This window comes from Dipodomys ordii, unplaced genomic scaffold (genome assembly GCF_000151885.1).
Source record: "Dipodomys ordii isolate 6190 unplaced genomic scaffold, Dord_2.0 Scaffold4, whole genome shotgun sequence".
Lineage (NCBI taxonomy): Eukaryota > Metazoa > Chordata > Mammalia > Rodentia > Heteromyidae > Dipodomys > Dipodomys ordii.
Genome location: NW_012267220.1, coordinates 34,827,286 through 34,853,865, shown reverse-complemented (window position 1 = coordinate 34,853,865; position 26,580 = coordinate 34,827,286). Strand labels below are relative to the sequence as shown.

The 26,580-nt window shown below is 34.8% G+C and overlaps 1 protein-coding gene across 1 annotated transcript in view; it reads left to right on the top strand.

The window, feature by feature from the left end:
• Zmat4 (zinc finger, matrin-type 4) overlaps positions 1-26,580 on the top strand; it is a 416,076-nt gene that overhangs the window by 352,505 nt on the left and 36,991 nt on the right. The window contains exon 6 of the mRNA XM_013025137.1: positions 13,923-14,019. Coding sequence (XP_012880591.1) covers positions 13,923-14,019 — 97 coding nt within the window. The remainder of the gene's footprint in view (positions 1-13,922; positions 14,020-26,580) is intronic.

Sequence of the window (26,580 nt, the reverse complement as noted above, 5' to 3'; positions counted from 1 at the left end):
AAATACAGTAAAAGCAGGAGTTATACTGTGGGGGAGGGTCCTTGTCCCAACTTTTCTGCAAATGAAGTCAACATGTTGGAGCTAGAATAGCCCAGGTACAATAAGCATGTTCCTGCACCTCACCACTCACAACAGACAGACTTGATAGTTATTCATTCTAGATTCTAGGATGAGGCTCATAGTCTTTCCAGAGAATCCTAGGCACCCACCACCAACGAAGAATAAAGGAGTTGAGTTATATTTGCTATCTTGAGAAGAATAAGTAGAATTCATTTAGATAGAACTTAATTTGAACAAATAATAACAGGTAAGTAATTCAGTATAAAGGTAAAAGTAATGATTTGTCTTAACAGAAACTTTTGTGGAAGAAACTTATTAGAGCTGACTTGTAACAGGCTCAATATAAGTCTCACTTAGAACATGTCAGAGTTCTCTCACACACACACACATGCACACACTCACACAATCAAAGCTTTAAATAGATTGATAGACATTCAGGATATGACTGGCCTTCTCTATACTGAAGAGACTATACTAGGGACTCAGCCTTAACTGTGTGTCATAGCTTTTAATAAAATCATCAATACAGGAGTGTCAAGCAAAAAGTAGTGATAGATACAACGTAGGATGCATGTAGGAAGCCACCTGCACTTATAAGTGTGGTCCACAGACGACAAGTCTGGTAAACTAAACCTTTGGAGACCTGGTTACTTGTTTAAAGAATTGATATATTTGATAAATTAGGAATACATTTGTACTAGAGACTTGCTCAAAACAGCTGTGTTTAAAAAAGAACTCAAAAAAATCCATGCCACTTGAAGTATTAGAGCAGATATTTAAAAACAAACAATTCTATTTGTCAAAGACATAGCACTTCCATACACTCCCATGGGATTTTGTCCTAGGCCATTTGTTTTCCCAAAACTTACAACTTAGAAAATATAGCTAGGTTCCAGTGTAGATTTACTGCATCACAGTCACCTGGGGGTGAGACACAGAATTTGTGTTTTGAGAGCTCACTCCTTGATTCTCACTTAGCAAGTGGGCAGGTATGAGAATACTGAGCTGGTAATCTGAAAAGAGAAGTTTTCATACTATGGAAATTCTATTCCTTGACACCTGTCACAGGAGTCAGTCTGCAGAGCAGATGAGACTATGAACAAGAGTGTGTGGTTTCAAAGCCCAGCTCTTTTCCCACGGACTGTCTTTTACACCAAGTTTCTGTCCTCAATATTTTTTAAATCTGTCTAGTCAGAACAATAGTATCTCCTCCTAGGATGTTGCAGAGTGGGCGCACAAGTGCCTACATAATAAAAAAAAAAGTTAAACAGTACTTACATATGGCATATGTAGGGCAACTTTTAGCTATTGCTTCTTGTGCTGGAGCATGAAAATTCACATAGGATACTTTGATTTACTGCTGTTTAAAACACATATGTAAGACATAATTCAAAACCAAATCCATATTGCTTTTACTTTTGTGTTATTAATCATCCTTCAAAATAGTGCCAGCTTTATTGAGCATTATAATACAGAACATGGGTAAATATTTCTTCTAGTGTTCAAGGTTATCAAAACATTAAAATGAAATTTCCATTCCGATAGTATAAAACAATAGAAATTATAGAGAATAAATGCAAACAGAAAATGGCTAAAGTTTGTAGTTTGCTAACGTTTCTGTGTAAAACTGTCTGCATTAGCTGGGCACTGTGGTTCATCCTTGCAATCCTGGCTACTCAAGAGGCTGACATCTGAGGATCATAGTTCAAAACTATCCTGGGCAGAAAAGTGCATGAGACATTCATCTCCAATTAGTCAGCAAAAAGCCAGAAGCGGAGGTATGGCTTAATTGGTAGAGCATCAGCTTGAGCAAGGGTGAGGGTTGGGAATGAAGGGAATTGGGGCAAGCTAAGCATGGCTGCAAGACCTTGAGTACAAGCCCAATTGCTAGCACACACCCATGCACATGTATATACCACACATGCAGATGCACACACACAAATACAGCCATCGTATCTTTCTGTTTTTATGTGAAATAAGATCTTGGGCATATAACAGAGTGGATTTTGCTAAATGAATATACCTTGCAATTACCATTCTAAATAGATACATTTTCACAACTTTTTTAGTTAGAAATGGACATTTATTCATTTCTAAATTATGAAAATGATACAATTATATTTGCTCATATTTTCTCCAGAATAAACCACAATGAAACTCTCCATGTATATACTTATTGGTCAGAAAATCATGATGATGCCCAGAAAAATCCAAAGATGTTTTCTATTATTTATGAAAAGTAATGGGAGGATGGGAAGGGATGGGAAGGGGAAACAAAGGAGGAGGCAGCAATACTTGATAAGAAATGTACTCATTATCTTGCCCATGTAATTGTAACCCCTCTATATCGTTTTTTCACAATAAAAAGTAACATTTTTCTCAAGTTGCATAAAGGAAATATGACTTTTTCTGAGGCACTATGGAGTGACGTAGTTTTTTTCAAAATACTTATTTTTCTTAATTGCGATATCAATTTTTATGAAAAAGAATGGAGTCATATAAGATTTACAACCTGTCATCCATACAAGATATACTACTTGTCATTTCTGTCAAGATAGAGTGTCTATAAAAACTTTAAAAGAAAAAAAATTAGTTAATTCCAAAGAATTAAAATAATTCGTGAAAAAAGTAACATCTACATCAGTTAAACAAGGACATTAATTTGAAATTTACCTTAAGTGATTTATTTTTGATTGATTACCATATAAAATCTTCAGTTTAAAGTAGATTAATATCATTTTCAATGTCAAGTTATTGGCAAAGAAATTTAGGATTTTAAAATTTTTTTATTTTATTGTAAAGATGCTGTATAGAGGGGTTCCAGTTACATGAGTAAGGCAATGAGTGTATTCCTCGTCCATCATTGTTACCCCTTCCCTTGTTGTTGTTTTACTATTCCTTCCCTCTCCCACCTTCCACCTTCCATACTCCTCCCCACTCCACCCCATCGTGTCCCCCACTCCCTCCCAAAGTTGCAAAGTTCATTTCCAGTATTCTGTCCTGTGGGTATCCTTGTTGCAATGGCCCATCCTGTGTCCTTGTTTCAGCGTTTTGGGTTTTTTTTTTAATAAGTTTTTATTGTGAAAATACTATACAGAGGGGTTACAGTTACATGAGCAAGGTAATGAGTACTACATTCCTTATCAACATTTTTGCCTTCTCCTTTGTTTTCCCCTACCATCCCTTCCTTCCCACCTCCACAACTACACTCCCTCCACCAAATTGTAAGGTTCATTTTTCAGCATAGTGTCTTGTACATCTCATTGTTTCCCTTCCCCTCCTCAAATTAGGCAAATGTATATACAAGATGCAGGGAACCAAAATCAAGTACAGTGACAACAGGGGATATGGTATAGGGGAAGGAACATACAAAGAAAACAACAACAACAAACGATAATAAAATCACATGATATGTTTAAAACAATAACAATAAAGACAGACCTCTTGTGTCCATATCATGGGGTTCATTACACTTTGCATCATCTTATATGTTCATATGTACATGGCTTTTGAGCTTTTCAGCTCATCTGATAAGATTATCCTATATGTATACTAATTATTGCAAATAAGGGAAACCATGGGACCTAAATTTCTTTGGGACTGGGTTACTTCACTTAATATGATGTTTTTTCCGTCTTTTCATTTCCTAACAAATGGGGCTGTGTCGTTCTTTATGATAGAAGCATAGAATTCCATTTTCCCAACTTTAAAAGTTCCTTTCTTTCTCTTCCTGTCAACTCCCACAGCCACAAGGCAGAGGGGTTCTGAATCCTCTCCTCACAGGAGAGTTCAGCTGTCTTCATGACACAAATGAATTATACAGAATTTTCTTTGGTATACCTGACTTCTTTACCTATATGTAATGATTCTAAGATTAATTTATGTTGTTACATAAATCAGTGCATCTTAAAAATTTGCAGGCATTATTCCATTACATTAATACATCATCATCTATCAATTTTTGTGTTGATGGACATTTGGATTGCTTGGAATTTATGAATGAAGGCATTATAAAATTCTTATACACTTTTCAGTTTTCTTTTTCCTAGGGAATGAGTGTAATTCTGGTTCTTTACATGGTTATTTACCTTTGTATTGGATGTTAGCATTTGTAGAGTTTGTACGATAATATTTACTTGTGTAGATTATTTTCTTTTCCAGGTGACAAATGATATTGAATCCTTTTATGTGTTTATTGGTAATTTTTAGATCTTCCCCATATGGTATCTCTGATCAAGTATTTTACCCTATAAAAATTGGCTTGTTTGATTTTTAATTGTTGATGTTCAAAGTTGCTAATTCTATATTCCAGACACAAGTTCTATATTAAATAATATCTTTTTCATTTTCTTTTTTTAATTCTCTGGTTTCCTTTCAGTACTAAAGATTGAGCATGCTAAATAAGCCTTGCCAAATCACTTGAGATAGTCCTACTGTTTTATTTGGTTGAGATGAGGTCTCATTAACTTTGCCCAGGCTGGCCATGAATGGAAAATATTCTTGCCTCCCTCCTTAGTAGCTTGGATCGCAGATCTGTATTTTTTGTTGTTGTTGTTTGGTTTGGTTGGTCGTGGGGCTTAAACTCTGGGCTTGGGCATTATCCCTCAGCTCTTCAGCTCAAGGTGAGCGCTCTACCACTTGAGCCACAGGGCTACTTCTGGTTTTCTAGTGGTTAATTGGAGATAAGAGACTCATGGACTTTCCTTGCCCGGGCTGGCTTTGAACTGTGATCCTCAGATCTCAGCGTCCTGAGTAGCTAGGATTACAGGCATGAGCCACCGGCACCTGGCTTGTTTTTGTTTGTTTGTTTTGTTTTTGTTTTTAATGGTGCCTTTCGTAAGCAGAAATCTTTGTAAATAAAATCCATCTTATCTATTTTTATGTTCAGCATTTTCTTTCCTAGGAAATACATGCCCATCTTACATTAATGATAATACTCTTAAATTCATCTAAAAGCTTTTCATTTAAATATATAAAGTCTTTTTATAATAAGTTTTTTATTGTGAAAATAATGTACAGAGGGATTACAGTTACATGAGCAAGGTAATGAGTACATTTCTTTTCAAGCATTGTTACCTCCTCCTTTGTTTTTTCCCTTACTATCCCTTTCCTCTCCCACCTCCTCTACACCAACCCCTCAGTTCCCCCCCTAGATTGTAAAGCTCCTTTGTCAACATTGTGTCTAGTACATCTCCTTGCAATGGGTCAACCTTTGTCCCTACTTAAACAATTTTTCCCTTCCCCTCCCCAAATTATACCAACATCAAATACAGTGAAATCAGGTATTATACCATGAGGAAGGGACATACAAAGCAACAAAAAAAATCACATGGTATCTTATAAATATGTTAGAAACAATAGCAAGAAAGAAAAAACCACTTGTGTCCCTATCTTGGGGTTCATTTTGTTTAACATCATCTTATCTGACCTTTACTGCTTGTCCCAGAATTTATGATGGGGTAGAAGTTGATAGAAATGTATCCAGTTGTTCTGGTGATAACAATTGTTGAATATCCTTCTCTACTGATTATCCTTGACACATTTATTGAAGATAAATTTACCCTGAGTGTGTGGTGGTGTCTTGGGCTCTATCCTGTTGCACTGATGTTCTGTGTCCATCTGTGGACAGCACTGATGACATAAAAATAGCTTTTACAGTCAACCTTACAATTCTCTAGTAGGAGACTGTTCCCCCTTTCATTTTCTAAACTGTTTTGGTCCTTGCAGCTCTTCTGATTCCTAAATATAGTTTACAAAGAGCCTGTTGGTATTTTAACAAATTAGAAATTAAGCTATAGAGAATTGATAATTCTCATTTCATCCAATTTATGTGTGGGGAATGTTTCTCTTAGTTTCTCTCAAGATGTTTGAAGTTTTAACTCTTGCATATTTTAAGCTTATTCTTAATATTTTAAAATAATTTTATAGTGTGATAATATCTGTAGAAAACTGCAATTTCCAATGTAGCTATTTCAAGACTACAATTGATTTATTTTTTTCCTGTTGACCTCATATGCAGTGATATGCTGAGTTCAGTTATTCTAGTAGTTTGTAACTCCATTAGGGCTTTCTGTATGAACAACAGTAAATTCTATGAATAAAGATTAATTTTATTTCCTCATTTCCAATCTGTGTGCCTCTGATTTCCTTTTCCTTTCCGATTTTCCCCTAGGTAGAACCTTCGTAATAATAATTTTTTGGAGTTGAAAATATAGTTCAGTGATAGAAATATCTAGATTTGATATTCAGGACCAAAAACAAAACAAGAAACAAAAACCTAACAACTCTCCAATCCAACCCCCTACCCCCAAATAACCATGCTCCAACACTGTAACCTTTTCTTTTCTAATTATAGAAAAAAAACTGTTCGTGGGCTGGGAAGGTGGCTCAGTGGTAGAGTGCTTGCCTTGCATGCATGAGGCCCTGGGTTTGATTCCACAGCACCACATAAGCAGAAAAAGCAGGAAGTGGCGCTGTGGCTCAAGTGGTAGTATGTTAGCCTTGAGCTGAAGAGCTGAGGGACAGCACCCAGGCTCAGAGTTCAGACCCCATGACTGGAAAAACAAACAAACAAAAAAACCTGTTCATTATTTTGGCCTTTAATATAGCATTAGCTTTGGTTTTCATTTATGTTCCTTTTCAAATACAGCTCCTGTCTACTTTGCTGCAAATTTTAATTCAGAATGAATGCTGAAACTTCTTAAATGTGCTTTTCCACATCTATTTATATTTTCCCCCAAGTCTATTCATGAAAAATTTATATGAAGTTGGTGTTACATAATCCCTTGTTATTCAATAGAATTCTATAGAACAGCCCTCTGGGTTTAGACCTTTCTTTGTAGAAGCTTGACAATAAATTCACTGTAGTAAATGAATGGCTTTTCTATTTTTTTGTTCCTTCTATGTTAATTCTGGTAAGTTAGATATTTAAAGACAGTTATCATGAACATTGTGAGATTTTTTTTACTATAAAAGTATTTGATAGTCTCTCATTTTCCTTTTAAAATATCAGTAGTATCTGTATTGATATCAGATCTTTTTTTATTTTTTGGTTTTTTAATTTTTTGTTTATTTTTTACATTTTTTTTAATTGTGAAAATACCGTACAGAGGAGTCACCATTACATGGGCAAAGTAATGAGTATATTTCTTAACAAGCATTGTTGCCTCCTCCTTTGTCTCCCCTTCCAATCCCTTCCCATCTTCTCCCCCCACCACACCCTAAAGTCGGAAAGTTCGTTTTTCAACATAGCCTCTTGTCCATGTCTGATCTTTTATTTTTGTAAGCTATGTTTTTTAAACCTCTACCCTACTCAAATTAATCTTGTCTAAAAGGCAGATGTCACTGTCTTTTTCTGTTGTTTGTTTTCTATTTTCTTGATATTTTCTCTCTCTTATTTTCTTCCTCTTACTTGAATGTGGTTGACTTTGCTTGTCTCCTTTGCTAAAAACTTTGAACATTAATTTAACCCATTTTTGCTGCCAATATGAAATTATACATTTAGCTCCAAAAATGGCTTTAACTTTTCTATTTCTTAACTTTGTCATATACAGTATTTTCCTTGTCATTCAGTTCAAAAATTTTTCTAATTTCCTTTGGATTGATTCTCTGATGATGGGTTATTTAGAAGTGTCTCAGATCTTTTGTATATCTTCTTGTTCCTTTTAACTTAACTGTAATCAAACAGTCCCATCTACAAAACACAAGTACTTAATAAGTGAAACTATGTAATGGTTCAGCACCCTCGTGGTCATTTCTGCTTGAATTGGTTTTGATCCTTAGATTTCAGCCTCCTAAGTAGCTAGGATTATAGATGTAAGATTTATCACCAGCTCTTGGATGTCAGCAAAGTATTAATGGGTTTTCTATACACACCTGGAAGGGTCATATTTACCCACAGTTGTTGATTGTAGTGTCATAAATATTGATTAATACAAGCTTGCTGATGCTTTCATTCAATATTTTAAACTGATTTTTGTTTTATTTTAAGCAACTATGGAGATATCATGATTATTTTGTTTTTGTCTGTTTCTTTTTGTTTTTTTAATCAATCTTTGCTTCATCTATGTTGACTCTTTCTAGGTAGTTAAATTATATTTAAAGTCATTTCTCCCATATTATTATAAAATTACTGGAAAAAGATACCTTGTCATGAAGTCTACTTGGTTTAATAGTAATAGAAAACCCTTCCATTTTCTTAACTGTTTTCTTGGCATGTCTTTTTCTGTCCTAAACTTTCAACCTATAAGTTTAAAAAAATGCATCTGTTCACTTCAGCATGTATTTAGGTCTTGCTTTTTATCTAATTTGACAATTGTAGTATCTGAAGAGTTTAATCTATTTACATGTAATATAATTATTAACCTGATTGAATTTAGCTTTATCATTTTTGCTATTAGTTTTCTGTTTTCTGTTCTTCTTTTACTCCTTTCCTACCTTCTACTGAGTTTTATTCTTGGCATTCAAACAAATACTGGCACCATGCAGGTTTGACCGTGTGTCTCGAAATACAGCATGGAACTGAATACAGCATGAGCTACAGCTACCTAGCTTTGGTATGAATAGATACATTAAGTGGTCACTTTCTGTTTTCTAAACACTGTATGAGGAAATATAAATACTAGAATGATGCTTTCTCAAGAAGCTTTTTTAGATCTTCTGAGTTAAGAAACAAGTTCCTTCTTTTGTTTCTTCTTCTAGCCTGATTCTCATTGGGGTGTTTTCAGGGTCTGCTTTGCATGTTCTACCTGTATGCATGTGCTCTCTTTCCATCTTGACACTTTGTCAGCTCTTTTCAGAAAAGGACTATATTTTCTAACATTTCTTAGGCAATCCTACAGAAACAATCTTTAGCTTGCAAAGGTTTTAGAATAGTCTTAATATGATATTGTGGTGAAGATGAATTCAATAAGAAAGTCAGCAATTTTATTTTAATAATAAGATTCTCTAGTTCCCTAAGGAAAAATGAGCTGTATAATTCCAAAGTAATTAGGATTTCAACTGAGTATTAATAAAGCTCTATGTTCCCACCAAGGACATTGTGTCTTATGTGGGGGAGGTTTCCTCTGCTCTGGCCCCCACTTTGTTCTTGTTTATATACACTGGCTTTCCAGTTTATGATCCCTGTAGTTTACATCGCAATAAAGTGCCAAATATTTCCTGCCTACACCTCTGTTAGACTGCAGAGCATGAGAACTGTTATGGAAAGCAACAGATCAAAATATTTTTTAGATTGTTGGTGTTTTTATGCCCATTTTGGAACATAAATATTTATGCCTATTGCCAAACTGAACCCCCATGTGTTATGAGGAGACCATTGATTAGTCCGTAGTCTGAAGAGGACTCATATAAATAGTGGTTATGCTTGACAAGATTGATGGGGAGAACTTCTGGAAGGAGTAATGCCTGAAGCTGGTTTTCGTATTTTGATTCTATGCATAAAAGAGCTGAATGGATCAGCCTTGGATAAATGTTCAAACATTGTCCACCCTGGTTGTGATAACTTATAGCTGCTGAGTATGGGGACCATGGTTATCTTCCTGAATCATGCATACACCTGAAATGGAAGAGTAATGCAAACACAGGCCTTCTTTGAGGACAAGCTCTATTTTTCTTCCTAAGGCCCAGTATTTTTCAGACAAGTCTAAGTTTCTCAATGGAATATCAATCGATTCTGAAGTTCTTTATAACATGTGAGCATCAAGTGGAGGTAGGCTTGTAGTCTGAAACTTATTATTCATTTCCAGGTCTCACCCAAAGCTCCCAGAATCAGAATATTCCTAAGCTGCTCTGGGGAATCAGCTTGTGACACACTCACCAGAGGATCTGGCATGTACCCATGCTCAAGTGAAGAGATTCAGTATCATCTGTGTCACCTCTGAATTGAGTCGAGTCGATGCCTAAAGAGATTGAGTTCCTTAGATAACTTATGAAGAAAAACCCAAATATTTGTGTCTTTTTGTTCTTTTTTTCATAATTAAATGTTTTTTCTGATGATTCTAACAGTCAAATCCAGGGCTTTATAGATGCTAAGCAAATACTCTACCACTGGGCTATACTCCCAGACTCCATTGACTCTTCATGGATTAATTAAATAAGTCAGTGTCTTTTTAATGTGACTGAAATAGAATAAAAAATAATTTCATCTTCATATAGCTTACAAAGGATATCTCAAAGGGTTCCCTCAGAAATACGCATCAGGCTGTAAGGATAATGGCCAGAATACACCACTCTTCACGAATGTTGCAAGCATGAACATAGGTCCGATGCCAGTACCATGCCAGTCAGTAAGCAGGGCTCATTATGTCTGCTGTCATCAGAAGGGAACTATTTTCTTGTCTTCCACTGTCCAGTCAAATTGTCTGTAGGGTTCATTCTTTCCTGTTTTCCAAGTAAACACTAAGAAATGGCATGTATTTTTCACTATCAAACTAAATTATTCTTTGCTCTCTCCTACACACATAAGATAGCTATGTCTTTCATTAATATATCCAAGATAGAGCAATGTTTTTAAAGTATATCAAAGTTTTTTTTAAACTGGGTGGTCCCCTCTCTACCAGCTCAGTTCTTGTTGGATCTGTCTGCTTGCTGTGGGAAAGAGCGTATGGTGAACTTCTCTCTTTTACTCTGCTTAGAGCTTTTGTTCATCCTTTGGGACTCTTCTTTTTCTTCTCTCTTCAATAGATTTCTTAGGTTGACTGCCCCAACTTACTACTCTTAGTAGTGCCTAACATTACATCAGACCAGCTCCACACAGGTGATCTCTGGAAAGATTTTATATAGCATATTTTCTGATAAGCTCTGAAAATCCAGACTATGCCCACCCCTGCCACCTCTTGTACTCTGTTATCAGTAATGTAACACTTCAAATTTTGTAGGAGACGTCAGAGTTCAGTACATTGTTTCCTAGGTGTAAGGTAGGGCTCGTCAAGCTCTTAGGTGATTCCATTAGATCCCTTTATCTAGGTGTGAGGAATTAGGACTCCATGCTTTTACATGGTAGAGGAGGGGGTACAGCTCATTGTACAGCAGTTTTCCCTTTAGGAAATTCCAACCTATTTCTTTTCCATTCTCTTTTATAGACTTGTGGCACAGAATACCACCCTGGCATTTTCTCACTTCCCTTGATGTACTACCTTCGTATTTCTTTCTCCACTTTAGTAATACAGGTGTATTTACACCAGTGTCTCAAGACATAAGCTCAGGGCTTCATGAGTGGGATTCTAAGGCACTAAGGATTAATGAACAGGACTGATTGGATTTGTTGCCATAAAATTCTTGCTATATTATTCTTCTTTACTATTCTTTTTAGTATTTTTCTATTTTAAGGGTGTGTTATTTGTACAAAGTAAAGAGTTCTATTGTGACATTTTCATACCTTCATATACTTAGATCATATTCACCTTTGTATTATTCTTTCCTATCCCCTAAACCCTTTTCTCTCCCTTGATCCAACTCCCCAGCAATTCTGCTTTTACTTTCATAACCTTCTTTCTTTTTTTTCACCTAGCTTCTACAAATGAGAGAAAACCTGTGATGTTTATCTCTCTGGGCTGGTAGAGTTCATATAAGATACTGATCTTCCATTCCATCCACTTCCTACAAATGACATGATTTTATTCTTCATGGAGAGTAATCCTGAACTGTGTGCCCACCTCATCTGTTGATAGGCATGTCTGACTATTTTACAATTTAGCTATAGTGAATATTGCTGCAGTAAACACAGAGGGATAAGCCAAAAGTCATCCTTTTTCAGATATATACCCAAAATGATATTTCCTAAATCATATGAAAATTCTATTTTCAGTTCTCAAAGGAACCTCCATACTTAACTCCACAGTGCTGGAACTCATTTATATTTCTACCAACCTTGTATAAGGGATTCCTTCCCCCTACTCAGCTTCTTTACCCCCTTTGTTGTTTTCTTGATGATAACTATTCTGAAAAAGCTAAAGTGGAATTTTTATTTGCATGTTCATGATGGCTAAAGACATTAGACATTCTTTCATTTATTTATTGGCCTTTTGTACTTACTCCTCTGAAGTGTTCAGTTCCATTGCCAATATATTGATTAGATTGATTGCTTTTGGTTGTTTAGTTTTTTGAGTTCTTTATGCATTCTGAATTTTAACCTCCTGTCAGATGAATATCAAGCAAAATTTTTATCTCCCATTTTGTAGACAGTCTTTTTGCTCTATCGTTGTTCCTTTTACTGAATAGAAGCCTTTTAATTTGGCACAACCAATCTGCCAATTCTTGCTCCTATTTCCTGAACAATTTGATTCCTATTCAGAAATTCATTCTCTATTTCTACATTTCTGAGATATTTTCCTGTTTTACTATAGTAGTTTCACAAGTTCAGTCTTAAATTAAGGTCTTTGAACCATTTGGTTTTATTTTTGTATAATGTAAAAGAATAGAAATCTCAGATTCAGTCTTTTTACATGTGGATATCCAGTTTTCATAGTACTATGTTTTTTTTAAAGAAGCTGTCTTATCTCTATTGAATATTGCTAGTGCAGAAGATAACTATATTCTTGTGTATCACTACCTAGTTCACCTATCCTGTAATCTATAACAATAGCTAACTTACACTGCTCACATGTTCCATACTATCCTCTTTCATGAGTGACATATATCTCAGTGCAAGCCCTCCACTATAAGAAAACAGAACCCTCCAGAAAACATTTAAGTTACATAAAGTAACCCAGGTGTCAAGTTGTAAGCACTTCCAATCATAGTACATTGTATTCTTTCTTGAGAAATCAGAGAGTAACTGCCTCCTTGAAAAAAATGCATTAATTAGAAAGAGATGCTGCCATTGTTTAATATCCAGGCTTTTTAATGTCAAAACCATAATTTTGTGGCAAAATTAATACCTGTTCTTAACTTCTAAGTAAATTAATATAGCTATTCACTTAGTTTTTAAAATACTGTTGTGATGTTGATGGAGTTTTCCTCATTATATAAATAAGAAACAGCTTGGAAAGAGTTATGAGACTTTTTTAAGGTCAAGCCAAGGAGCAAATCCAGCATTTCAGATCAGAAGTAACTTTATTTCCCTCTCTCCTTTGAAGCAACATGCTAGTAGATGTGTGTGTCATTGTAAGTTCCAGATGTTCAAAATTATTTGATTAAAGCTGCTTTTTAATGCTAGTTTTCTCTGAATGAGATAATATGATTAAGAGAAGGGAGAATTTACTAGGCTCCTTGAAACCAAACAGCGTTTTTCTTGTATTGGAATTCCCATTGCCTAATCCAAAATTGATACTGCATTAATGAAGCAATTAAATGCATAAATATGTGGATGCAGAGATTTTCTTTTAGGCTCCATGATGGAAATAAAGATTTATTTGAAACTGATTGATGTGTTACCCTTCTTTCTGGCCATTTATATTTTATTAGATAGTCCTGGGAGAAACACCTAAATTAATGATGTCTGAAGTTGTACTTCCAATTCTACCATTAGACAGGAGACAAGGAAAGGATTTGGAGAAAATTCATTGACATTTCAAAATTCTGTTTTAGAAATAACAACTAACTTTGTCAGTGTGCCTTAGGGAAAAGTAGAGTGCTTCTTTGTTTGAGCTATAAAATGTCCAGAAACATTTTGCTTTAGCTCAAAGAAGTATCTTCTTGTAATTTCAGTCATCCAGAAATGTAGTTGACTGCTTCTACAAATTCAGATTCCCACTTCTTCTGTGGGGCCTATAGGCTAGACCTAGAAGAAGGACCTGAAATGTGATGGGTGGGGTATACCAGAAATCCTCTTTTTTACTCCATTGCTCAAATTGTGGACATTCAAGACTCCATTCTGCTGACTCAGAACAGGGTGTAGTAACAGGTCTGTCTATCATCCACAGGTCTGAGGCGCAATTACAGATGTACCATCTGCAGTGTGTCCCTAAACTCCATAGAACAGTATCATGCCCACCTGAAAGGATCCAAACACCAGACCAAGTATGTACTTTCAGATTCTCACTTTGCAGTAGTTTTCTATGCATTTTTTGCAAGACTAATGACTAATATGTTGTTTATTGCAAAATAAATAGTTGGGAATTATATCTCTTTAAGTTATGATATTTATGCCTCTAAAGACCTCAGAACCTACCTAGTGTTTCTCAAAGAATCGAAATTTTGTTTCATGCATTTTTCCTAATATAACTTGATACATCTTTATGATTTGGGTAAACTTTCAGATCTATGCTATTTTTAAGTAAACACTGCTACTCCTATATGTAAGACATGCCAAACTTTGATATTGTGAAGACAAATTATATGAAAGTCCTGCATCACTTTCACTTCATGGGTGAATTTTTGTCCATTATTATAAAAACTTAACAGATATATTATGTCATTTATTATATACATATCAATTTCTAATTAAATGCAAGCTTGTTCTATTTTTCCTGAAAAGATTCTCATGATTTTAAAATGCAAAAGGCTGATGAGGCATTGTTTCACCTCCATTTATACTTTGCATCTGTTCAGAATCTTTTTAAAATCAGAGAGCATTTTAAAACATCTGCTAGGGCTGTTAATAAAATGCTAACAAAATAAGCAAAAGTAAAAATTGTCTCAACATGATGGTATTTTCCTGAAAGTAATTAGTTTTATTTTTAAATTTATTACAAAATCCTTTAACAAATTTAATTTATCAAGGTCTTGTGAGCAATGAATAGTTTCATATAAAAAAACATTAATTTAGTCCTTACTGTGTGTCACACTCCCAACTGTACCTTGGGAAAGAAGGGATGAGTAGACCAAGACCTTCCTTGTGTGGAGGCCCCTGGCAGGCTGGGGTAACAGAATATAAATGTGTAGATTGTTCTGTAATGCCAGGATGAGAACAGGATGGAGCAACTTAACTTAGTGTGTTTTCTTTCTTGGGAATTTGATGCAAAGATAAAACCCATGAGGAAGGGGCCCTGGACTGAATGTTCAGAGTCATATCCCTGGTGCCTAAGATGCTTCTCATCACATATTAGGAACTTTGTCAAGGTTTTGACAGAATAACTATGTGATTTCCAGAAACAGTAATAATAATTTTCTAGTCAGATAAGAGAAGAATCATTCTAGGCAAGGAAATTGTATTGCAAAGATACAGAAAGATGAAAGTCAGAGGAAGTCTGGCTCAGGTGAAGAAATGTAAGCCTGGAGTGTGTCTGACCATCAGCTTTCTTTGCAGTATTGTGCTCTTGTGACAGACAAAGACAATTCTATGCATTGCTTTACCTGGGTCCACCCAAAAGGATTGTATCAAACTAGTCCTTTAAAAGACAAGATTTTCCCTGTTTCATTGTGAGAGTACTTACATTGATTATTAGATACTGACCCCCAAATAATCTGTTTTCATTACATTTGTAATTAATAATGTATAAGTAGTACGATGTATAACCTAATTAATATCTGCCTAAGGTACTAACACACACATGCCTGTGCTAATAAATTATAATTTTGGGGAGGACATGTATTCATTACTCTTAATGAGTAAAAAAGTTGATAATGCTGCCTTTCTGTGGCATATATTAAATCAATAACCAATGTAGACTGCATAGGGCTGCTGAGAAATGTTTGTCTATCCATCTGTACATATAAAACTTCTGTAGTGAAATCGGTGCTAGGTATTTTCATATTTATTATCTGAATTAATCTTCAGAATTACTTTTGAAACAAATGTTAGACTCATTATTCTACATGAGAAAACTAAGCCTCAGAGTTTCAGAGTCTGACTTTTGCCTCTACTTAACTCCACATTAGTCAATTACATGAACTAGCTGGAGACAGAAAAGATAGTAGTGAATTCTGTTATATATTTGGAAAAAGAGAGCACCATTTTCCTGTTTTTTTATTATTTTTTCATTTTTTTGTATGTGCTGGTTCTGAGGCTTGAGCTTAGGGTCTGGGCACTGTCCCTGAGCTTCAGTGCTCAGTGTTAGTTTTACTCTTTAACCACTTTGAGCTACAGCACCATTTCTAGCTTTTTTGGTACTTAATTGAAGGTAAGAGTCTCACAGACTTTACTGCCCAGGCTGGCTTTGAACTGTGATACTCAAATCTCAGCCTCCTGAGTACCCTGGCTGTCCTTATCCTGTTTATAAAAATTAAACTATTTCTTTTTACATTTTGATGTTCTGAGAATGGAGCTCAAGGTCTTGCCCATGATAGAGAAGTGCCTTCCCTTGACCAGTATTCCCAAGCCCATATTTTCATGATAAGTTGTAGAAGTTTATAGGATTTTAAAAAGTATAATATTTAACTATCCAATCGCTTTAATGGTTAACATCACTTGGATACTAATTAAGGATTTTCTTATCATTTTAATTTCATTAAAACAAATGTTACTGTCTGTATATTATATTGTTACAAATACCTGTCTTTGATTCATCTAATGTTAATTTTATGCATAGTATAATGGAAAAGGCAAATTCAAGAATGTTTTTCTGAACAAGTACCTATTGATACAGTACCAGTTATTGAAAAGAGGATAACAATAAATCTTTTTTGTGTGGATCAGATGATTTGCATACACACACACACACACACACATACACACACACACACACACATACACACACACACACACACGTGTACATGCTTGCCAGAGTGTTCTGTGAATTATGTCTCACTGACGTCTTTTTAATTCTATTATATTACTTCATCTACTTAGTAAATTTTTATAGCTAATAGTGTAAATTCTAGATTCCATCTTTCATTTTCAGGAGCTTCTTTACTATTCTCATTCCTTTGTATTTCTAGATAAATTTTACAGTCAAATTGTCAACTTTCACAAGCAAACTTTCACACAAATGGATCAACTAATTCACAAACATTTATTGATGTTTTGAATTCTTTCCATAATATTTTATAGCTACCTCTGCAAAAGTCTGGCACATCTTCATTTAGATTTGTTTTCAAAGAATTTGCTGTTTGTGGATGCTAAGATAAATGAGATTTTTTTAAATGAAAGATTTATACAACACGAGAGGAAACCAGCATTTAAATGAAGGCATTTGAAGTTTTTATTTTTTACCATTTTTTTCTAGTATCAACATAGGAAATGTATTCCCAAGTATAACCAATAGCTTTGGGAAGTTTACTTATTCATTCTATTAGCAAGTAATTTGAGGATTTTCTATGTAAATGTGATGTCATTTGTAAATAATGACTATTTCTTCCTTTCACATCTTATCTATGTATTACATTATTATATAATCTAGAAGAATGTTGAATACAAATAGTAATAACAGACATTATTGAAGCTTGCTTCTTTCAGGATTTATTCAGATAACTAACAAAATCAAAGTAAGAAACTCATATTTTATTCATAGTTTGTTAATTTTGTTATGAGTGCATGCTGAATGCTATCACATTTTTGTTTTCATGATTTTATAGTTTTTATATTGAATTTTATTAAAGGATTTTCAAATGTCAACCCAACTTTGAATTAAAAACCCATTTGTCTTAATACTATGTTTTTACATATTTCTAGAACAAATTCCTTAGTACTTGCTAAGGATCTTTCTCTCTCCCTTTCTTCCCCCTCTCTGTCTATATTGTGTATGTGTGTGCTATAGTTTATGAGATAAAATGTGCCTTAAGTTTTCTTTCTTCAAATGTTCTTATAAGATTGGGTATCAAAATTATACTGATCTTTTTAAACAGGTTGAGAGATTTTCACTCTGTTTTAAATCTTATATGTATTCATGGTAGAATAGTGTTAGTTTTTCTTAAATTTCAAACAAATTCATGAGTGAAGCTATCTAAATTTAGAGGTTTATAATTTGGGAAGATTTTTTATTAGAAAATAATTTCCCTAATAAAATGTTACTCATTACATATATTTCTTGTTATATTAATTAAAGTATGATATTTTACAATGAACTTACCTATTCCACCTGCATTTAAAAATGTGTTGTTACCAGGCACTAGTGACTCATACCTGTAATCCTAACTACTCAGGAGGCTGAGATCTGAGGATCAGTTTTAAGCCAGCCCAGACAGGAAAGTCCTGAAACTCTTATCTCTAATTAACCACCAAAAAGCTGGACGTGGAGGTGTGGCTCAAGTGTTACAGCACTGCCTTGTCAAAAAAGCTCAGGGATAGCATCCAAGCCTGAGTTCAAGGTCCAGGACCTACACAAATATCCAAATATATACACACATATATGTATATATACATATATACACACATATATTTACATACATGTATATGTATACATATGGTATGTGTATACATATGTATATAGGACTCTTCTGCAAAAGCATTTTATGGTTAATTTGTTTCTGAATCCAATGGCATCAGAGCATATAGTCTAAATGACCTTGGAAATTTATAAACAATTGCTCTATGTGGAAAGCAAATGGTTTCTTCTAATAATATTCCATGTTCAATTGAAAAAAAGATCATTTGAGTAAGTTGCCCTAAATACAAATAAGGATTAATCTAGTTTAGGTTTAATCTAGTATAAAGTTTAATCTAGTTTAAATCTAGAAAGTCATTTCCTCATTATTTTTCTTCTAACACTTGAGAGAAGCTTGGTGGTAAAAAAAATAAAACAAAAAAACTTTGAGTTGTGGGTATAAATGTCCTCATCCACCTTTTTAATTCTTTACATTTTTTATATTTTTTTATTTTTTTTGGGTCCGTTCGTGGGGCCTGAACTCTGGGCCTGGGTGCTGTCCCTCAGCTCTTCAGCTCAAGGGTAGCACTCTACCACTTGAACCACAGTGCCAATTCCGGCTTTTTTCTTTTTTGCTTATGTGGGGCTGAGCAATCGAACCCAAGGCCTCAGGCATGCAAGGCAAGCACTCTACCACTGAGCCATCTTCCCAGCCCTTTTTTATATATTTTTAAAGTGCATTATTAGATACTTACAAATTTAGGCTTCTATATATTCTTAGTGAATTGGACCTTTTCAAATGAACTTTTCTGTTACTTTGATATGTCCTTTGCTGTCTCTAGTAACACTTCCTTTTGTTTAAAGTGTATTCTTTCTGATATTCGCAAACACTCCGTCAGCCAAACTAACACTTCAATATTTGTTGAAGTTTCACACATTCCTTATTTAAACTCAACAATATGTGTGTGTGTTTCAGCTTTAAGATTAAGCTGATTTCAGTTGCATAGCTGGAAATAAAAATCAGTCAAATGGACTTAATGCTCCTCATCTAACCATTTAAATGAACATAAATACTTAACTATCACTTGTTTTCCAAGTTTTACACTTGTATTTCTATTAAGACTATCTACAGAAGTATTGCAATAATTGAAAGACTATCAAATTATGTAGTGTAAGCAGCACTGAAATGTGAATCAGGAGATTTTATCCCTAATGAACTTTGTCACTAAGTGACCCTAGTCACTGAGTCTTCAGGTCTTTATTTCCTCATGATCCATGATAAATGAAGACAAGACCATGCAAATGGGTACCCGGACTCCATGTCCTTGCTGTACTGCTGGAACTTTTCTTATTGGACAAAATTCAGCCTTAAAATTCTTCTCCAAACAAGTTCTCAGACAACCTTACCATGTTACTAAAGCTGCAAGTTGGTGTGTGTAGCAGGTTATTCAATGTCTCTGAAATTCATGTGAACCCAAAACCTCAGAATATGATCTTCGTTTGCATAGGATCTTTGCAGACATCATTTAGTACTCTAGAGGATGTCATCCTGGATGGAGAGGAGCATGGATGTTCACATTCAAAACCTGTTCTATATAATGAAAAAGAAATTTTCCCATGCAAAGGAGAAGGTTTTTTTGTAGACAAAGACAAATTCTGAATCTGTGTTTCCCAATCCAAAGATACCAAAGCCCACAGGATCTGGGAATGTCAAAGAAGAGGTCTACCCTCAGGGTTTTGGAGGGAATAGGACCAGATGACACTTTGATTTCAGATGAGCGAAATCTGAATTTCTTCTTCCTGCAAGAATACATTTTTGTTATTTGAAGCTACTGTCTGTGATACTGTTTTTTTAATGGCAGCCTACGAGAGTAACACATTGTACAATCGGCTTGCCTTGTTCCACAAGTAATCTTCCAGACACATTTTCCTAGACTGCCCTTCACTTTGTCCTAGTGATGAGTGTGATGATGGTGACGATGCCAACATAGATGATAGAATGGAGCCTGCATGTCTGGAAAACAACTAAGAAAATGTTTTGTAGACATTCTATCTAAAGTGCACAGTATCCCTGCAGCTGACCAGATGTCCTAATCTCCATTTTATAGGTTAAAAAAATGGAATCTCAGAGAAATTAAGTGACTTATCTGAGGCTCTAAAAATAATTGACTGCACAGCCAAGAGCAAAAGTCAAGTTATCTGCCCATTATGGTTGTTAATATTATTACATTACTTAATAAGACTAGTATATTCATGTTGTTCTTTGCTAGTTTTAGTAATATAGATACCAACTCTTCCTTTTTGGCAACTGTCACCAACATCATAATGACAGTTAAATTTCTCTTCACTGTTAAATAGCAAGAGAATTATTAGCCATCTAATGTGATTAAAAGTTTAGAAATGCAAATGCTCACACCAACATATAAAGCAATTGCCCATTAGCAGATATTTCAACGCTTCTGGGGGATCTAGTCTGTCAATTAGTATAAATGATTAAAATGAAATTTGAAAGCACATGAGTGTATATCACAGAGTAATGAACAATTCTCACTTAATGCACTTAAATTTGAGCTTAGGGAACATATTGGGCCTCAGGACATTATATTACCTAGAAGTAAATGATATAAAAGTTATCATTACTTACTTTGATAATTCACTTGGCTGAAAATGAGGCATGAGTGTCTAAGAGAATCAGCCAGACTGACCAAAAAGTAGGAGCAAATTTTAAATCCACATCTTCCCTTGAGAAGAAACCATGAATAGTTATATCCTTTGCTTTTTCTGTATTTCTCTTTAAGTGGTATGAACTCCCATGACAAAGGGCTCATGGTTTACTGGCATTAACCAAAAATCCACTGACTCTGGAAATTTGGTGTTCTCCTTGTATTTTGTCTTCAAGAACAATTTTCTACAAACATATGAAACATATATTAGTAAAGTTTTGAGATGTCAAAGTGAAGGAAGTATTGGAAAAAAGAGTGTAAATAGTAAGTTGCTTGGAAAAGCTCAGAATAAATCCTGAAATTCAAGGATATTCTTTGCTTGTTTATTTTATGATACTGGCTGTGAATAACAATTCTACTTTCAGAAAATTGGCTTCTGTTTGGGTTCCCTATCTTTCCAACCAAAGGTATCTGAGATGGCGTAAATAAAATGCCCATTACAGCAGCAGGTTTAGACTGCAACAGGACCTGTAGGTCAATGGCTGTCTTCTATTCAGCCTTGTCTTTAATTCCCAGATAATGGAAACAATAGTTGCCTGTAGAGAAAACAGTTTCAGAGATGCCAGAATTTAAAAACAACAACAACACATATCTATCTATATATGGCACTAATACACAGACATTTTAGCAACTTGAACACTTTCTATATATGCCATACCTAGAGAGACATTATAATTACAGTATGTGCCTAGAATAGGCCTTCAGTTGATGTGAAGAGAACTAAATGAGAGGATCTTTCACTTTTTCATATTGCTTCTAGAATTACCAATGACACCTAATATTCCTGAGCTCATTAATTTTCTCCCTGCATTTTTTCTTGAGGGACTTGTAATCGTTATTTGTCTTGTTTGAAATTTGCATGAATCATAACTGCTTCCAGTGTGGTTCTGAGCTGATAGTTTCATATTGAAGATTTAAGCATTAGGCCTCTTAGAATACCTCTCATGTTGGGTGTGATGTGGCTTCCTAGAGTTATCCAGAACCAGTCAGCAAGGGTACCAGGCCATTCCTGACTTGATTTAGAGAAGTCCATTTGCAACAATAAAAAAAAGAACCAAGAGAGTGGTAGAACCAAAGAGTGCTGGCTTGGCAAGCAGATAACTAGACTCTCTGAACAACTTTGAAATTTATTTTAATATATATTTTTATTGTAAAGATACTGTACAGAGGGGTTACAATTACGTGAGCAAGGTAATGAGTCCATTTCCTATCGAGCATTGTTACATTCTCCTTTATATTTCCCCTACCATCCTTTTCCTCCCCCACCTCCCTGAAATTTATTTTTAAACAAATCATTTGAGATGAAATTTAAACACAATGAAATACAGAGATTTAGGCAATCAATTGGATGGGTTTAGAAAGTACTTCCTACTATGGAACCCCCTGCTCAATCAAGAAGTAAGATTTTTATAGCTACCATAGGTTCCCTCAGAGCCTTTTTTGGCCTACCCTAGACAACCATCTTTTTTTATATCTACCAACATAATTTAGTTTTGTCTGTTCTAGAATTCAATGGAAAATATGGTATTCACTCTTTTCTGCCTGGCTTCTGTCACTCAACATTATGTTTTTTAAGATTCGTTCACATTTTTACATGTATTAGTAGTTATTTCTTTCCCTGTGGCTTTGGACATAACATGTCCCTCACTGAGCAACAGTATCTCCTTTGAAATCTGAGTGGATGCATACAGTGTAGTCAAGGTCCACATTAGGTCTAACATTCTCTAATAATTTGAAAGGTTTGGTGTCTTTACTTTATAATAACTTTCATCTAGGTAAAGAGTGTATATAAAACTTTTCAGTTTTTATTTCTTTATTGTTGAATGGCTCAAAGCTGACCAACACTTCAGTTAGATCCAGCTGGCTCAAGCATATGGAATGACATGCTAAAGGCCTCTTTAATCTGAACTTGGAATGTAAGAAAAAAGAGCTTTCAATGGTTGTGATTTAGTGCAAAGGGGTAAAGTTAAATGTTTAGAGAGGAAGAGGAGAAAGGAACTCATTTTATCATTATTTCATGCTATAGTTACAGAGCTCAGGTTCTGGTTTCTGAAGGGAACAGACATAAGTAAGAAGGTGGCAAGGAAGTTTCTAAGTATATCCTTCTGATATATTTCATCAAAATATATACAATCATTATGTGCTAACTAAAAATTTACTGTAGAGTTTAAGGAGTTGAAAATTGACTATTCTGATTTGAACATAATCCTCTGTATACATGTTGCAGATTGACACACATGTATTCCATAGCTTTGTGCAATTAAAATAATTGCACACTTTTTAAAAAAAATTATTGAGATTAGGTGATTACATCAATTTCATATATTTCACAGTATTGTGGAATAGTGATACTTAGTTAAAGTCACAAACACATTTTTAGAATATGTCCACTCTTAAACTATCTTGAGCTGCCAATGACTTACAAAAACTTTTTATAAAATATTGAATTTTCTGGCATTTGGTTAATCTCTTAAAAGTTATTGTGGAACACAAATGTCAGAAAACCTAATTAATAAATGAAGGACACCAGTTTATTTTTTTTATCAGTTTTCATTAGGAAGTGAGATGTGCTTAGAAACCCGCCTTTGATTGTGTTGCTTAATGTAATTCTCTGTCAGCTATCTGAGTCCTTTCACAATGGCATATTTATGGCCATGGCATGGAGAGGGTAAGGATTTGAATAACTAGATGAATATGTATGAGACACTAAAACAGGCCCTGGGCCAATAGAAGGTAAAACAGAGAATTTTAGCTCTCTACAAGTTTATAATCTAATGGTGGAACAAGCAGTTCAGTAATTCCAATAAAATCAACATATGATAAACAGAAGAGGCACACAAACCCATGTTAGATTTAAGAGTGGGGAGTCATTGCACACAGTTGGGGCTGTCAGGAAAGATTTTGGTGGTGGTAAGTACATGAAAGCCCCTTGGAAGTAAGACAGCGGTTCAGTACTGACTGCAGTCTACTCACTGTGACTAAGCATGTTGACCCATGCCCATGAAACATGTAAACATATAACAAAACGTTTGTCAAACTAGGGACTCATGTATCGTGTAATCTTAGCTACTCAGCAGGCTGGGATATGAGGATGTGATCATGGTTTGAAGCCAGCCCAAGCAGGAAAGTCCATGAGATCCTTATCCTCAACTAACTACCAAAAATCCAGACCTGGAGCCATGGCTCAAGTGATAGAGTACTAGCCTTGAGCACAAAAGCTCAAGGACAATGCCCAGGCCCCAAGATAAATCCCCAAGACTGGCAGAAAAAAAAGGGAAAATAAAAATATTGCTTGTCAGGATTAAATTTTAAGAGCACTTACAAAAATACTTAACTGTTAACTTTACTTTTAACTGTTAACTTTGGCAGAACTTGCCATGGAGCTTTAATTATTATTCTGGGTCAATTAACTAGAAATGAGCCGTAAAGAATAGGTATTGGAGTGTTAAAATAGCCCATAATACTTCTTTTTCTCCAAGAGTGTGAAATTATCCAGAATTCTTCATTTTTTTATTTTTTATTCTCTTAATTTCTCATCCAGGGTAAGGATGAGAAGGACTCTAGATTCTCACATACAATTTCCACCATGTTTGGGGTACACCCTGATTTTAACCAGGCAGTGGGATATAAAGAGTAACAGATCACCAAAGAAATTCTCATTCTATCTATCTTGTAGCCTTATACCTTGTTTTTGTTTTCTTTTTGTTGGTTGTGGGGCTTGAACTCTGGGCCTGAGCACTGTCCCTGAGCTCTTCAGCTCAAGACTAGCGCTCTACCACTTGAGCCTCAGTGTTACTTGTGGCCTTTTCAGTTTATGTTGTGCTAAGGAATAGAACTCAGGGCCTCATGCATGGGAGGCAAGCACTCTACCAGTGAGCCACATTCCCAGCTCTTATACCTTGTTTTGTACAACAGTTTCAATTTTGATATCTCATCCTACACTATCAGAAAGTGTGTATTCTGAATACTTCCATACCCTAATTCCTCACTTACTCACCTCCCCACTTTACTGCCAACCATGTATGATTAGCATATTATTCTCCCGATATTTTATTGTAAACTTTGAAAATAAAAGAAATTGATTTGTGCTCCTATGTTCCTTGGTCAATTTCCTGAAATCATCTCCCTGGTAGGCTGTGCGACTTCCCAGGTGGAGTTCCTTAACCATTCTCATTCTCTAAGTTTAGTTTTCTATATTTGCTTTTTTTCCTCTCACCAGTAAAAAGCACTTCATCTTCCTATTTTGGAATTTTTTATTTAGTATTGCTCATACTAGATTTTGGATAATCTTAACACTAACAGATTAAATCTAACTGAGCAGTCAACATTTGTTAAATGCTGTATTTTTCTCACAATTAGATTTTTTTCTTTTTAAAGAAAACAAATGATGTTTATATATGGAGAAACAATTTAATATTAACTACTGTTACTCATTATAACTTAATAATGAATGTTTTAAAGAGTTTAAAAATCTTCTTTGAAATAATATTATCTATTTATTCCATTCTGAATTGTATTAAGGGAGTCCAGAACCTGGATTTATGTCATACTATAATTTCTATTAACATCACTATATATAACTGATGCCCTCAGTAATTCTCTTTTGTTTGTTTTTGTTTGTCATGGGGCCTGAACTCTGGGCCTGGGCACTGGCCCTCAGCTCTTCAGCTCAAGGTCTACTACTCTACCACTTGAGCCATAGTGCCACTTTAGGCTTTTTCTGCGTATGTGGTGCTGAGGAATCAAACCCAGAGCCTCATGCATGCAAGGCAAGCACTCTACCACTAAGCCACCTTCCCAGACCCAAATGCCCTTAGTAATTCTTAACAGCATATAAGAAATATATGATTTTTTTAAATAGCTTTAAGAGTTCAGAAAAATTTTGGTCCATTTCATGTTGAGTAGTCAAATATGCATCAAAACTGTGAAGTTAGCTTTCAGCTGTGTTGGTGATATTTCAAGCTCTAGGACATGGTGAGTTCAAAGTTCTATCCACATCCTCTGGTGCTATTGTTCTCTCCAGAGATGTCTTTCTTTTCTTTTCCTTATGTAAGTATCTTTCCTTTTAAAGACACCCAACAGGATAACATGTGCACCTTACCCTTTGATTTCCAAGACCATCACCACTCAACTTATTGCTGTTCTAAAAAATTTTTTTAAATACCTTCAATAGATGAATTTTAGATCTCTGATTTTATTTCCCTGGTAATGAATGCAGTTGAAATAATAGATCTTGTTTTCTGGTATCTTTATAGAGCTAAATAAAATAAATTTACTAGTAGCTCAGATTCTCATAGGCAGACAGCTTACTAAGTTAGAATCTAGTTGTTTTTAAGGGTCAATATTAGCATGCTAACCTTAAATCTCTGTGTAGATGGTACTTGTTGGGTTGATATAGTCTCTCATTTTAAATCCATCTTTAGATTAATATATTCCTATTCAAGGAAACTGTGTAGAAGGAGATTGAGATTTTTCAGAAGTTTCCCTACCAGAAAATTGTGAAGTCAGTTGACAAAAGTTTCAATTTCTTAGTCTTGGAATCAAATATCATAATTTTACTATTCTGTATCATGTAAGAGTCCAAAAAGTAAATTGTACCTTGCATTGTAAGAAGAAATCAGGAGTAAGTGTAACTTGAGGATTCATCATTTCTGTGAGTGGAATGAATATCAGTT